The sequence below is a fragment of the Eleginops maclovinus genome, chromosome 22, assembly GCF_036324505.1.
Source record: "Eleginops maclovinus isolate JMC-PN-2008 ecotype Puerto Natales chromosome 22, JC_Emac_rtc_rv5, whole genome shotgun sequence".
NCBI lineage: Eukaryota > Metazoa > Chordata > Actinopteri > Perciformes > Eleginopidae > Eleginops > Eleginops maclovinus.
The window spans coordinates 15192872-15208701 of record NC_086370.1 but is presented as its reverse complement, the minus strand read 5'-3'; the positions used below and the strand labels follow the sequence as shown (position 1 = coordinate 15208701).

Here is a 15830-nt window from a genome sequence, read left to right as displayed (position 1 = left end):
GTTGGAATAAGTGACATGCAAGTGGAGAAAAGGGCAGAGTGAAAAAGGAAGATTTCGTGATGGCCACATCTGACTCAGACTGTCATTGCTGTATGACATAATGGTGTCAAATACGTTTACAACATCTTGCAATGTTTCAACACACTAAGGAGAGATATTAAGGGCAAGAGGTTGATTTGAAAGATTGGGAAATGTTTTGGATGGCTTAAAAAGCTATGATAAGAATTTCTGGGGTTTGAAAAAAACGGAGGGTGGTTAACACAAGCAAACAACCAATAGGATACACAGAGCATGTGGCATCCATTTCCTCATCGACCAATTGCTTTAAAAAGACCTCAGAAAATGCAATAAGAGAACCTCAGTAACCGGGGATCATCGCACCAGTATTACCGTACGCATTTCTCGCTTTTTCATCTTTACCCACATCTCCCCTGCAGCTTTGTGTCTTCCTCTGTTCTGAAAAACGCCTGGCGACTACACGGTAAGTAAGCACAACCTGAGCACATTATTATCTCAAAATAATTTGAATGGACATTTTTTTCAAGAGACGCTGAGTGTGATGCAAATGATAAGCGGTATTTTACTAGTGGTGTGGCGGATGCACGAAGGGATAATTCACAGACATATTGTGACTTCTGCCTACGCAGCATATGACTGCTGCGCCACTGGCTTAGACCAAGTCTTACATTCGATTATTAACTTTAGTTTTTTCATTAAAGCTGAACACGACACGGTAGGATGCCCACTTTTGTATAGCTAACGTTAAACAAACTTTGTCCACCATAGGGTTAGCCCTCCTAGCCTAGCCCCTAGAAAAGTTTAACACCCAGTTCCCTACAGGAAGTGGTTATCGTTTAGTGTAGTTATATCACAGTTAATTAACTCATGGTACAATTTGTTTTTAGAAGGCGTACTATGCGAGTGCGAAGTAGCATCTTTCGATGCTACAAAAATGTCGTAACGTTTTTAGACTTGTAAATCGCTGGAAAGCAGAGCGGTGTTTGTGTGTGTGTGTGCGAAAGAGGAGTGCCCCTTTTTTATGCGCCACATGCGGGGTGAAACAATATTCAAACTGGTGTATCACTAAGATTCGGTATGTGCCACAATTAAGACAGTAACTTAGTCTATGAAAAGTGTTATCTTGTGAAACACTAACCATATTCAAATAATATCTGGGATGTGTCAGTATTTGGCGGTGGGAAGTGGTGTAACAGTTGAGCACGCGCTCACGTTAAATACCATTTATTTGAAGCAGCGGAGCGGCAGCGGCTCACAAAACAGTGACATACCAGTCATATTCTGCCACTAGGAAAAAAGAAAAGAAAAAAAGAGTGGCACAGTCAGCCACTTTTCTATCTTGGCGCTGCTCGCAGACTGCTGCATGTGCACAGCCAGCCGCCGTACCTTCCTCCTCGTTTCTCCATCCCACCGTACGCATTTAACAGAGCCACATCTCTCTCTGTTTTCCTGCTGCGCACTGTTGTTACAGAACCCCTTTTCAGCAAAGATGACCGAAACGGAAACTAGGAATCATCACGATGACAAGCAACAGAACGGAGGTGCTGTGGCAGAACCGTCCGTGGAGGATGTTTTTGACGATACTTATAAAATGAAAGAAGGTCCAAAACCGCCGAGGATGCTGGTGTGGAGAAATATCATCCTGATGACGCTTCTTCATCTCGGAGCGCTTTATGGACTGATTCTTCTGCCCTCCGCATCGGTTTCAACTGTCGCATGGAGTAAGTACTTACTATACTGTAAAAACAGGCTTAGCTACGCAGTATTTTGTTGTTTTATTTTCCTTCCTGTAGGCCACAGTCAGAACAGAATGTGCTGATGTTGGGAGATCATTGCTAACTACAATACACACAGCCAGAGGGGGTCATGCCTATGGGAATATTGTAGAAGAGTCAACCTGGCCTCTATGTAAAAATCCATTCAAATGCATTTAGTTTGTGCCTTCTTTAAGACCTCAAACCTGTGGCTGGTGGCAAACTCGTTGGGATTGTTAGAATGCGTTGCATGTTCTAGTAGTATTTCAATCTGAGTGATAAAAGAAAGACTGTTAGCTGAATATTTACACTTTATGCTCTATATATGTACTATTGAGGCATGACTTGGATTTCTGAACAGTCTCAACTTTGTTTCCACACTGCTACTGCATAATTTCCCCCTCTCTTTGCAATGCTGAGCTGCATATTATTTCAGCAGGGAAAGACAAAGCACAATCACCATTCCTATAGACATCCCATTGTGAGCTGTGTGGCACCACAACAGAATGCCAGTGAGAAGCCCCCGGGTCTCAAATCCTGTGTAGTCTTGTCTGTGCTTCACATAGAAACACATTGAGCAGTTTTAGAACAACAAAAGTGGGCAGACCTGCATGCTGCCACTGTCCCATCTCCCCATATACATGACTTTTCTCTGAACAAAGAGGCCAGGGTGTTATGGAAAGTACTTGGTGTCCCAGTGACTCTGCTCTCATGGGTGTAAAATTAATCTTGGTATAGCGATGACAGTTTCCCCTAAGATATGTGTCCTTTCCACCTCTCTTCCTTCCAGCTGCAGTGTGCTATCTCATCAGTGCTCTCGGTGTTACTGCCGGTGCACACAGACTATGGAGCCACAGATCCTATAAGGCTTCATTCCCTCTGCGGGTCTTCCTCGCTCTCGGCAACTCCATGGCGTTTCAGGTAAAACAGGAATAAATTCTAAAATAAGTTCAGGTTCGCCTAATTGAACCCCAAGGGGAAAATGTCTGCTGCAGCAGCACAACTGGTTCCATATGTATATCATGTATACTCGCAGTTAATCCTTGGTAGGTGCTACTTCCTCTTTTAACTCAGCCTCCACCCAAAAGATGTATTTTGTATCCCTTGATTGGGAGTTTTTGTGACTTGTGTTAGTTTGACACCATTTTGTAATGTAAGTTTTATACAATGATATGATGAACATGATTTTGTGATATTAGGACTCGTTTGGAATTGTGTGACGCAAAGCACAGTTTATATCAGAATACTCATAGACACATGCTTAAAGGGTATCCTATAGCTATACTTATGCTCAATATTCCTCCCATTTATTTGTTTCAGCAATAACTATTACAAATAAAGGGCCCGTAGTAGGATATCCCGTTTGAAATGAAGCAATATGAACGATTATACATTTATTGTTTTGTTATCTCTGACCTTAATCTGATGATATGATACTTTCCCATGCATATCTATGCGTGCCTCTCATAATCCTCTCTATCTTTGCCTGTGTCTTTGTGAGCAGAATGACATTTATGAGTGGGCGAGGGACCACCGTGTCCACCACAAGTACTCTGAGACGGACGCAGACCCCCACAATGCCACACGGGGCTTTTTCTTCGCCCATGTCGGTTGGCTGATGGTTCGCAAACACCCGGATGTTGTTGAAAAGGGCAGAAAGCTGGAGTTGTCTGACCTGAAGGCAGATAAAGTGGTGATGTTTCAGAGAAGGTGAGCAGCCATAATCCAGAGTTATGTGGTTTACTGCCGTTCAAATGTGAGTGACGCTCAAAGATGCAGTCTAGTGGATCCCAGTTGTCAATAATGAGATTCCACATGAAATCAGAACTTAATTTTTTGTTTCATGGTAATCTCCTGTCCTGATTTTTGGCACACAATTAAATGCTACCTTGATCATGAGGAATGTCTTGAACTCTTATGAAAAAATGAAATCTGCCTTCTAAATATCTGTTAATCTATAAAATATAACAATTCTGATACAAACCTGTCAACACAACTGCCAGCAGAAACCCCCCTTTTAAAAAAACTCATTTATGGTGGAAGTTATGGATATAAACATGCCATAGACGTGTATTTGCAGGGTATATTTAGAGTGTAGTTATTTAAACAGTTTTGCCCTCCGGTCCAAGCTCTACAGGATATTGTAGTCTGGGTTATATTGACCATGATAACACTTGATATCCATGATCTACTGATAAGGGGATGGTTTTTGGACCAAGGATCAAATCACAGCTTGCCCGTGTCGCGTCTACTGTCAACATATCTTCTGGCACCAGTCCAAGATTTCTTTCACTTCTGCTCTTAGAGAAATTAAGTTAATCATGTGAATATATTTATAGTTGCTCTCATACCAATCTCAGATTACATATGTGGTATTTACTGGACCCTTAACCCTGAGCAATCAAATCAAAGCCACATTGATCATGTGTTTGATTAAGAGTGTATAGATCACGTGTTGTATGACTTTTGCTATCAGAAAAAAACTATATTTGATATTTAAACATTTATTTAATTTAGCCTTGAATTGATTTGTTAAAACATGTGTTCTTTTATTTCAGGCACTACAAGCTCTCTGTGGTGATCCTTTGCTTCATCGTGCCCATGTTTGTTCCCTGGTACTTCTGGGGTGAATCCTTGGCGATGGCCTATTTCGTCCCTGGACTCCTGAGATACGCTGTGATGCTCAACGCCACCTGGCTGGTCAACAGCGCCGCGCACTTATACGGAAACAGACCCTATGATAAATCCATCAACCCGAGGGAAAACCCGTTTGTTGCTTTCAGTGCCATAGGTAAAGAAACAGCATGTTCATTATTCACTATATTGTGTCCCACTGTGCTGTAGTGCTTTTTCTTTACTTAGAATACATAAGCATTTTGTTTAATTGAATACCTTTATGTGCCAGAGGAGTATTTGAATGATCTTTTTATCACTTGTTGAACGCTTGTCTTGTAAAGTCAACCACAGTTGGGGCTCTCTGAAAGCTGATTTAGTCTGGTGTCAGTAGTTGGAACAGTTTGCTAATCCAGCAGCTGATGTTTACTTTGTCCTGGCTCGGCCTGTTTCAGCTTTGAACTTTAGAGGTGTTCAGTTGTTGAGCTGTGTGTATATTCATTCTTTAGAGCAGGGCATTGGGGTTATTTTCAGTATCATTGATTCCCACGAGTCAAGAATTTATTCGTGGTGGCTGACACCACGGGGGTGTGTAGCTGCAAACAGCACCGAGCATTGTAAGCTGCAAGCAGCATTAATTACATTCACAAGCTAACTTGTGATTGCACAAAACTATAGACTTTTCTTTGCTTTCAACTAGATTTCCATGGAGTTTTACCAGAATCAACAATAATTCTGATGACTTGTCTCCACTTTTATCTACACAAAAAAAGTATTCTGGATCGTTTTGTACTTGGTACCAGAGGGTGGAATCACAGAAATCTCAATATATCCAACACGTTCTACAGAGTTCAGTCTGTATCTTCACAATTGGTTAATAGGCTTCATATATACAGTCTATGTTGAGGATGTTTCCTACTGCAGTACCCCATGGGATATGAGGTGTCGTATCTCCAATGTCTTTGGGCTCACCTGGGCTGTTACCCTGACAACCAAACAGTGTTATACTGACTACAGACACTAATCTAGAAAATCTGATTTCGGCAGCTTGTAATGACATTACCCGACAGTCCACCACTAAGATTTTGAAGTTGCCAATTCACTTTCTCCAAATCGCATTATCAGTCACATGCTGACAGTAGCTGTGTGTCTTCAAAGCCCTGTGCCACTATCCTGTGATGTTTTCAAACGGGCAGAAATGTATCAACTGATTGTTCCATGCATATCTTAATTCAGGCATTTCACTTGTTGACGTTCCGCAACACACTAAATTCCTTCTTTTTTGGCTTTCAGGGGAAGGTTTCCACAACTACCACCACACGTTCCCCTTTGACTATGCAACGAGTGAGTTTGGCTGCAAGCTCAACATCACCACTGCCTTTATAGATCTCATGTGCTTCATGGGTTTGGCCACGGACCCCAAGTCTGTGTCAAAGGAAGTCATCATCGCTCGCATCAAGCGAACGGGTGAGGGCAGCAACAAAAGCGGCTGAGTCACAATAGCTAGGAACTTTGCAACTGAACCCAAACATGTCGAACCGAGACCGAACGTAGCAACAGGTATAGCAGCATTTCAGTGATGGTGGTGGGGGGGGGCGTGATTACCATGCTTCTGATTATAAGTTAAACCCCCCCTGAGACTAATTTTGGCTTTAAAGAGTTGTAGACCTTTCCATAAATTGTGTGTGCCTCTTTAAGTTTTTGAAGTTTCCTCACCAACTATTTGCCACAGCCAGCGACTTGACTACATGTGCAAGCACAGCTTTTCAACATATTTAAAACAGGCAACAGAGAGAATGAAAAGGCTAATTAGGATTTGCGTCGCGTTTGGCAGCAGTAGGACAACCAAACAAGTTAGTGATTTGTTGAAGCAGTGATTACATAATGATTTACTGTATATCTTATTTGTTTAATGTGCTATTTATTAATTGTGTTTGGCACTTTGGAAACTTCATTGAAACCCTTAACAGTGAGGTTTGTCAACAGGCAATATTAAGGGCCATCCGCTCTAACTTCAGTACTGCTTTGTCTCTTTCCACAGGGAGTGGAGTTTCATCTTGATTATTGTTTGTCTATTATAAGCTAAGGTTTTCTTTATTTTATGTAAGATACTAGTCTTACTAAACCATAAGCTACTGTGTTCAATGCTGACACAAAGACAGGCCACGCTCTATTGAACTTTCCATATTTGTCGTACTGGAGTAACCCTCGGTTGAATACAGTTCAGATGTGCTATACTTTGGGATACTTCACTCCCATTGTCTCCAACTGTAAGAGAAGGGTTCTTATTGAGGATTAAGTTCTCTGTTTCAATGAAGTTTATACCTCTTGAGTAGTGAAGACGCCTCAGACTGAAACACAGAACCTGACTTCTCACTCAACACACAAAAATACATTATTATTATTATTATTATTATTATTAGCTTTATAGACAAGGAAACCCTCTCCCTCAGATAAGGCCAATGAGACATGTGTAGGGGGTGCATTTACCTTTTTGTGCTGTGTGATATTGAAACGTGTCAGGACTCTTGCCCAAATGCCTTATGAGGGTTGCACACCTGATTTAAAACAAAAGAAGTTAAAAGTGCAAGTTATGAAAATAGATTAGAATATTCTGTCTAATCACAAATGTTTGGTGTCCGTCTGTCTTTAAGAAAAACTTATAAACTTAAAATCCCAGTTTTATAATGAACAAGAGGGACCATTCAACTAATCTTAAAGAGATGCTATGATTTAACTTTAGTGTGACCAAACAAATACTTTCCTCTAAAACAAGATCCAACTTGTTATATCATTATTGATAATGTTATTATACTTGTCACACTTTTACAGAGCAACACTTTTTTACAGTGTTAACTTCTTGAAGTTTGAATGCCTTAAAACAATGGCACATTTTTTCAAAGAATGTTTTTGCCCACTGTATGTACCGTAAATAAACCAAATTTTCTACTTTGAAAAAATATGTTTTTGATGTTTTTTGTTGGAATTCTGTAATACTCTATTCGTATACTGAATAAAAAATATGATCGTACCATTTCTGTTACATTCTTTATCAGTGGTGTGTGATGGATTAATAATAACCACTACTTATAATAACAATAAAGTAAGTTACCATATGAACTATACTTTGAATAAAACTAAAGTTAAAGAAACATGGAGCTAACTTCTTAAAGGTTTATATTACAACCAAAACCTATTCTGACATACATGGCAACTGTGACATATACAATTTTAGTATTGAAATATATTTCACTCGGAAATGAGATTATGTAAAAACAGTTTTCATTGGGTATTATTTCAAACGTGTATATGGTGCAGTAACGTAGGTTTTGTTTTCACATTTTGACGATACCTTGATAACTAATGTGGCAGTTGTTGCCAACTACACAACATTCTTTTTGACACTGACGTCCGACAGGGGTTAAGAATCCGAATGATCTTATCTTCATCTGCCTCCTCCTGTTGTTGGACATGTTGTACTTGTTAATTGACATCGTCTCCTGTCTACATGCCTATACTGATGGGGATCTTATCTCTGCTGTTCACGCTCAGTTCACTTGTCTCACATACATCTAACATTGCTGTAAGATTGCTGCACTTTTAACACCACCGTACATATTTAAAATAGCTATGTATATTGTTTGAACATTCCTAGAAGATAGATATCTAGGTAGAATGCACAATATGTTGCAGCTTCATATGTCCATGCCTACATATTTAAAAACTGAAACAGTCTGATTTGCTGGTTGAGCGAAAAGAGAGTTTCTTTAGAGGTGTCTTTGAAGGATCTGTAAACTTGCTCCCTCTGTTGGTGAATTATTGTAATGTAAGTCAAACAAACGGCTAAGAACTCCAGCAGATGTGTTACAGCAATACATGTGATAAGCTGGTTGCAACTGGTGGTTTTGTCAGACACTCTTTCATTCAGAGAGCAGCCAGCAGTCCCGTCCAAATGTGCATGGAAGTGGTCCCACCACTGCTGCTCTCTGCTGCTCTAACAGTGACATCAGCCCTCTGTTTATTGGCTGCTGACAGTCAGGCCATCCTCTTCACTGCATGCAACACCTCGGTGTTAGTCACACTGCCAGTCCGAGCTCGGACACCACAGTGGACAGACAGCCAATTTCAGCTCTGCTGTTACACACTTGTGCACCACAGAGGAGTTGTTTACTAATGAACTGCTGGTTGTCGCTTTTCAGGGATTCTGAGGTCACAATTTAGTCAATTTAAAATGAATCCGATAAACAATGTTACACACCCACCCACGTTTTGGATACTTAAATAAAACATTTTTAAAAAATCCCATAATCTGCAATTAGATGCACATTTCACTATGCACATGCAAAGCGATATGCCGCAATTTTTCCACATTTATAGACCAATATGGCAATTTATTTACGTGTTAGCATAAATTGTAGGCCTAACTGTGCACTTTTGGTGACGATCATTCCTCTTGTATTAAAAAAACAACAGGAGGGATTCTGCTGTTGTCTCTTTTCACTTGTCATTCTGTTTTAAATCTTAATCCAAAAACATCCCTCAGAAGTCCCCCCTCCTTTCAAATCACTGTTTCTCTAATCCTAATTTGCACACAAGAAGGTTGCTAAAGGGCTGCCTATGCCAAAGGAAAGGGTCCTAAAGGTCAGACAGGGTTATTGGGTATAACCCTCCATGCAGTGTAAGGTAGGGACCGTCTGGATTAGTGATGCAAATGTCCCATTTATCTGATCAATGCTAGGCCTTCACTCTCAATCTACCTTTTATTTTCTGTTAGGCATCACCACGCTCAAAAATGCTCTTTTTTAATTCTACGGGCGTCAGGATTGAAATATGGCAGGAAAACGGGAAACTGCAAACAGGTAAACTCGAATAAAATGTTAAAGTTAATATACGAAAAGACATTCTTACGGAACATAACGTGGTTGTTGATTAATCCTTATTATGACATCATCGACGTTTTGTGATCAAATGCATGTAATAAAATAGAAAATACGTGTGCTATTTACTTATTTGTAAAGAGAGATGAAAAGATGTTTTAATAAAGACTCGTTTTCGCAGCTACGTGCAAATATTTGACCCCGTATGATATCAAATGTTTGGATGATACTTTGTCGTCTTCCGTGTTATCAATAGTCCTTGTGTTTCAGGTTGATACACATTGATCCAATCACATCTTTGTTATAGAATGAATTACTTCCTCAAGAACAAACAATATGTATATCTATCAAACTAACCATTTGTCACCCAGCGGACTATGTTCCACTAATCCCTGACAATCAGATGCGTGTTAGATAGTTTAAATAAACTTTTTTCTCCGACAAGAAATTCAAGGGATCAGTGTTACACTTTTCCTATAGGATTAAACAGATCTTCCTTAGCTCTTGAATGGAGGCAGGGAACCTACCGTTGCCCGGCCCTGAAGGCCCAGGGTGCCCTTTTGATCATTTCAGTCTCTCCTTGGTGCAAAACTTCTGATTGGCCGAGAGAGTAAGAAGGGGGAAAATCTTTAATTAAGCAGATAATCTCTTGTTGGGACGAGAGCAGCTCCATTTCAGAGCCCCCTCCTTGAATCTTGGAAGCTCTGGTGAAGCTTCATGTGCTGGTAGCTCAGTTTCCTCTCCATCGTTAGACCGTGTGCAGGCTTTGGACGGGCTCTGAGTCACCGTCACACCCTCACCTGTCAGGATGTTCATGCATTTGGAGGTTTTCTATTACATTTTCATTCTCGTGGCTCACATGAGGTCGTACTGCTGCTGGTGAGTTTCATTTATCATGAAATATTCATACTTTTTCAAAACACAGTTTCATTTTGAGCCCTGTTGATGTTCATCTCCATGCATTTCTCTCATATAGCATTTTCCAAAAGGCATAACATGGCCAATTAAATCACTTACTTTAACAATTAGCAAATTGGAAACACAGGAAATGTAAAATAAGGAATTGCTTATGTTTTTATTTATAATTTCTCTAGTAGCTTTTTAATTAAGGATTAATAAGTTGGTGCTAATGGCTCTATTAATAGCTAATCATTTGCTAAACATTTATAGATCAGGTGCTATCGAGTACAAGTATTGGGTTGTAAAAAAATATATAATTACTTCTTATTGCTTATTTAAAAAAATAAATCGATATATTTAATTATCATCACTTGAAACTTGCAAAAATATATTTTTTATAAAGACTTATTACCACATTCTTAACGACAGGCAAACCAGTAAAAGTGTATAAATGGACTCCCAACATTTATGGCTGCATTCCTTTTCAAATAGAAAGGATGAACATGATTGACACAATCTGCAACGGCAAATGAAGTCAAGTGATAATAACATGAAGTCATTATCCTGCATTCTTACATTTCTAGAAACTTTTTAAACAAATTCAGCAGTATTGTTCACTGAGGTTTGGATGCATACTGGTGTCACGGTTTAACATGTTACAAGGCGCACTAATGAGAGATGTTAGCAGAGGAATTTGTGAAGGACACTGAGCTTCCCTGAGTGAATAAGCTGTCTCCTTTTCCAGGTCAGTGAATAATTTCCTGATGACTGGACCCAAGGTAAGCCAACTTTCTTTTGATCTTTTTCTCAGAGTCCTTTTCCCAAAAGAAGAGGGAGAGAAAACACGTTTTCTGCGTTGTCCTTGTGATATCTGGGCTCAAGTGTATCTTGTTCCTGTATCTATGCAACAATGGCACTAATGATATATCAGTAATATTCTCGGCCCTTTGTGGTTTTTTTTCCCCCTGATCGTACACTTGACCTTATTCAGAGGCTCTGCGTATCTGCGGGTTGAATGTTTTAAGGGGCGAGGGCAGGCATTGCTGTAGTGGGTGGTCATCATTAGTGAGCCAGACCCCTGTGAAAGAGGTGGCACTTCATCTCAGCAAAGGCCACTTGAGACATATTAGTTATATTATCGTTCACACAGTGTGAACAAGCTGAAGAGAGGCGAGCGAAAGCCAAGGACAGAGCGTACTGGTTTGAGAAAGCTCAACAATTGCGACGCATTCATCGGGGATGATAGAGTCTAAAAAGTAGAATAACGTTGAAATCCGTTCACATTGTTTTTGTCATGAAACTGAAAACAAGCAAACTCCACATTAAGGGCTTGTTGATATGATATCCATTTTGAAATTCTTGAGATGGAAAGTGACAAAACACATCCAGGAGTAAAGTATGTAAGAGCAGAGTATGACACCAGTGGGAGAAAAACATTTAAAAGAGCATCATTACTCCTTTTGTTTTTCTTTTTAACATTTGATTTTGCTCACCATTTCATAGGCTTAGGCTTTAGTAATTTATTCAACTTTGTCTGCTAAAAATTATATTTATGATCTTCTAAATGGGTGGGACCTATAAGCATGTTATCACTGTTGCAAAATGTTCGGTGCCTGTGTGTTGATTTATATGTTAAATATTTCCCCCGTCTCTATTACTGCAGGCATACCTGATCTACTCCAGCAGTGTGGCAGCAGGAGCTCAGAGTGGCATAGAGGAGTGCAAATATCAGTTTGCATGGGACCGCTGGAACTGCCCAGAGAGAGCTCTACAGCTGTCCACCCACAGCAGCCTGCGCAGCGGTAGGTCCAGACTCCCCAGACATTACTAAAACATCTCTAGACTGCAGACAGCCTGGGAGAGAGCCTAAATAAGAAACATGGCTAATGGAATTTAAAAGAAGTCTCGATACTCTTTTGTAAGTGCAGGTTTTCTTCCCTTTGTGAAATGGAAATGTTTGCTCAGTTGAAACATTCAGCATCCTTTGGGATGGATACAGTTGGCATGGTTGCTTAGAGGCAAAACAAACACACTAATCCATTTCCTAATACCCCCAGAAACACTGCCTTTATTTGCAACTGATGAATGCAATACTGACAAAAGTTCAATTTAATGCAATACAACCTTTGAAAAACTTAATGTAGTCACATTTTAGATATGTAGATGCCACTATGCCCTGAATAGAATATAGGTGACTGAATCATTATGTCAAAAAATGTTACCAAGGGACTACTCTTACTAAGGGAAAGGATATTGTGATATAATGTTTACAATTCCTGAGGGATCTTTGTAATCAGACAAGCTAATAAATGAGTTTCTCTGCTCACAGCAAATCGAGAGACAGCGTTTGTCCATGCCATCAGCTCTGCTGGAGTCATGTACACTTTGACCAGGAACTGCAGCCTCGGAGACTTTGACAACTGTGGCTGCGACGATAGCAGGAACGGACAACGAGGTCAGAAAGGTTCACTCATGTGTTCATACAAAACACGCTTGAGTGAAAACGCACGGCTCATTCTATCTTAATTCTTTTTCAATTCTGCTAGGTGGTCATGGTTGGCTCTGGGGCGGCTGCAGTGATAACGTTGGCTTTGGCGAGGCCATTTCCAAACAGTTTGTGGACGCGTTGGAGACTGGGCAGGATTCACGGGCAGCAATGAATCTCCACAACAACGAGGCCGGGCGCAAGGTACAGTAGGTTCTCCTAATTCACTCCATCCACTTGGCAATGAGAGATAAGTCCTTGGTGTAAGATGCAACACCAGTATTTGATGTTGATGCCTTTATTTGAGCCATACAGTATTTAAACTGAGTGGTGGTAGATTGCTGGACATTTTGGGAATCTCTCTCGGCCCTCCAACTGATTGAGCAGTGTAAAGCACCTTTTGAATATTTTTTCCAGAATTACACTGCCACCCAAGCATCCCTTTCACGTCGCTATAAGTGAGGTGCCACTCGTCCCCAATAATAACAGTGTGTTCGGTGTACCAGAAGGGCCTATTTACTAGTGCTGAAAGCCCCTTATGACAATACCTCAACTCGAAAAATCTCAGGATCACTGGTGCAAGCTTAATTAGAGATCCTGGGGAGCCAGACATTGCACAGCATTCTGTATTATGCTGCTTTTTAAAATAAGTGTTTAGTTTTATTCTTGCAATAAGGATCCCACATTTATGTTGGTCTTTGTTTGGCCCCGAGGGAGTCTGAGGGGACCACAGGCGTGCAGCTGAAGTGCTCTTTGTTTACGATGCCTTTGCTCCCCCCTGTTGGGCCCTAGGATCCCCATGGCACCTGGAGCATCATTGTAACAGAAAAAAATGGGGATAGAAAGAGAGAAAAACTCCTTTTTCATTTCCCCACTCAATGGGAGTCTCAATTGGGTTTTCTCACACTAGAAAACATGTTGATAATGAACATGCTAAATAAATACTTCTATTTCTTCTGGGGGGACAATAGCACTCGATGTGAAACTTTGATTCAGCCTCACTTCAACAGAAAGTTCATCCCCTCCTCAAGAAAAGAAAACGTCCCTTTCAACCGACAGCTGTTTTTTGTCGGGTAAAGTCAGGAAACACTAAGAACGACAAAGAAACTCAACTGTGGACCTTGAAGCTATCATTTCTTCCTTTCAGTGTATTCATCCTTTTATACTGAACACGAAAACTTTGAGAATACAATTAGTTAATTTGACAACACATCAATCAAGAGACAATGGACATCCTGTCTTTGACACACACTCAGCGACATATAAACATGAGTGACAATACTCACAACCAGGGAATTTTTCTCCCATAAAACTAACATTCTTCAACACGGTAAACTATGAACACATTTTAACAAAGTTTCTTTTTGTCTCCAGGCTGTGAAGGGGACCATGCAGAAGACATGCAAATGTCACGGGGTGTCAGGAAGCTGCACCACCCAGACCTGCTGGCTGCAGCTGCCAGAGTTCAGGGAGGTGGGGAACTACCTGAAAGAGAAGTACCACAGGGCTCTGAAGGTGGATCTCCTACGAGGAGCTGGGAACAGTGCTGCCAGCCGAGGGGCCGTCGCCGAGACCTTCAGTTCCATCTCTCGTAAGGAGCTGGTCCACCTTGAAGACTCCCCTGATTACTGCCTTGAAAACCGCACTCTGGGCTTGCCGGGCACAGAGGGCCGCGAGTGCCTTAAGAAGGGCAAGAACTTGAGCAAATGGGAGAAGCGCAGCTGCAAGAGGCTATGTGGAGAGTGCGGCCTGGCTGTGGAGGAGCGCAAAGCGGAGATGGTGTCAAGCTGTAATTGCAAATTCCACTGGTGTTGCGCAGTGAAGTGTGAGCAGTGCAGAAAGACAGTGACTAAATACTTCTGTGTAAAGAAAGGAGGTCAGAGGGGAAGGAATGAGAGTGCCGGTAGCCGCCGGAAGAACCTCAGACTGAGGAAGAAGCACTGAGCACCCTTATCACAAGTGTCATCATATGTGTGTCACTGCAGTTCGGTCAACAGACTCCCTGTGCATGTTCAGATAGTGTGTGTTTTGGACAACAGATAAGCAAACAATACAATTTCAGACCATCTTCATTGTCTTTTTTTCTATTAAAAGTTAAAGATTGTGGGATGTGCACAAAGTCACATGGTAGAGAAGTTCACAACTTTGTAGAGTTTTTGGTATAAATGTATTTAAGATATATTTTTATACTTTTTAAAACATTATCAAAAGTCACTGGGCATTTGAAGAACATTTATCTGACTGCTAAATTCGCCACAACATGATTAATTTATTTTCATACATACACAGGAAAATGTAAACAGTTACTTTTTGAGCAGTGGATGATATGATGGTTTAACATTGGCATAATCAGCTTTTGAAAACACAATTATCAAGAACCAGTCAGGATGTAATCCCATGAATGCCTAATACTGTCAGCCTAGTAGTTATATTTGTATGTTTCAACTATTATAGCCAAGCTTTACATTTATTAAGAAACATTTTGTAATTTTTTTTGGAAAGTCTGGTCCGCCCTGACCTTTGCTGCCCTCTTGATGTATTTAATTGTATATAAAATGAAGCACTTTGTACTGTACATTGTTAATTTATTGCACAGCATTTCCTAGTTTTGCTTTATTGTTAGTTGCCTTTATGGTTTGTTTTCTATTAAAATGTAATAAAAGAATAAATCCTTCCATCTTATATATCATTCAGCCTGAAGAAAGCATTCATCTTTCTTTACTCTTTGTGTTATCGGATGGGTTTCAGTAAACACAACTTTCCTCTTCACATTGTTCACATAAGGGTGAGGACACCGTTGGGCAAACCAACAAGAATAGTAAACTTTCCAGCGTTCTCTTCGTTCCATCACGCCTTTCTCAATTTCGCCTCAACAAATACCTCCCCGTCCTCTCACTCATCATGGTAATCCTCAAAGAGCCCCCTAACTCCCCAGCGCTTGGAAGTTTCTTTACTGTTTAATACTAGTTTAATTAACTTTGTCCAGACAGAGCAGGGCCGTGGGGGTGGAGGGCATGAGGCAAGTTGCCCTTAAAAATCATCCCGCCTCTTATTTTGTATGCTAATCTCCTTTTTCACGCCGCACCTCCTTAGGAGTGGGTGAAAGAAATGTTGGGAAAACTTTGGGGTTGCCTGTGCAGGGCTTCCTGCGGCTGTTTTATTTCTGGGCCCACCTATTTGGAT

At 40.7% G+C, this 15830-nt stretch overlaps 2 protein-coding genes across 2 annotated transcripts; both read left to right on the top strand.

The window, feature by feature from the left end:
• Nucleotides 1-224: 224 nt before the first annotated feature.
• scdb (stearoyl-CoA desaturase b) lies at nucleotides 225-7416 on the top strand. Its single transcript, XM_063874651.1, has 6 exons — nucleotides 225-481; nucleotides 1490-1739; nucleotides 2563-2693; nucleotides 3277-3482; nucleotides 4331-4563; nucleotides 5679-7416. The coding sequence occupies exons 2-6, from the start codon at nucleotides 1508-1510 to the stop codon at nucleotides 5876-5878; spliced, it is 1002 nt and encodes a 333-aa protein (XP_063730721.1). The 5' UTR covers nucleotides 225-481; nucleotides 1490-1507; the 3' UTR covers nucleotides 5879-7416.
• Nucleotides 7417-9256: 1840 nt separating this feature from the next.
• On the top strand, nucleotides 9257-15304 carry wnt8b (wingless-type MMTV integration site family, member 8b). The gene is made up of 6 exons (XM_063875054.1): nucleotides 9257-10141; nucleotides 10908-10941; nucleotides 11826-11964; nucleotides 12492-12617; nucleotides 12709-12851; nucleotides 14022-15304. Exons 1-6 carry the CDS (start codon nucleotides 10071-10073, stop codon nucleotides 14589-14591), a joined length of 1083 nt encoding a protein of 360 aa, XP_063731124.1. The 5' UTR covers nucleotides 9257-10070; the 3' UTR covers nucleotides 14592-15304.
• Nucleotides 15305-15830: the final 526 nt, after the last annotated feature.

Coding starts and splice junctions, on each gene's coding strand:
- wnt8b (XM_063875054.1), top strand. CDS start 10,071: ATGTTCATGCATTTGGAGGTTTTCTATTACATTTTCATTCTCGTGGCT. Junction 10,142..10,907: donor ATGAGGTCGTACTGCTGCTG/GTGAGTTTCATT, acceptor CTCCTTTTCCAG/GTCAGTGAATAATTTCCTGA. Junction 11,965..12,491: donor CCACAGCAGCCTGCGCAGCG/GTAGGTCCAGAC, acceptor CTCTGCTCACAG/CAAATCGAGAGACAGCGTTT.
- scdb (XM_063874651.1), top strand. CDS start 1,508: ATGACCGAAACGGAAACTAGGAATCATCACGATGACAAGCAACAGAAC. Junction 2,694..3,276: donor GCAACTCCATGGCGTTTCAG/GTAAAACAGGAA, acceptor CTTTGTGAGCAG/AATGACATTTATGAGTGGGC. Junction 4,564..5,678: donor TGTTGCTTTCAGTGCCATAG/GTAAAGAAACAG, acceptor TTTGGCTTTCAG/GGGAAGGTTTCCACAACTAC.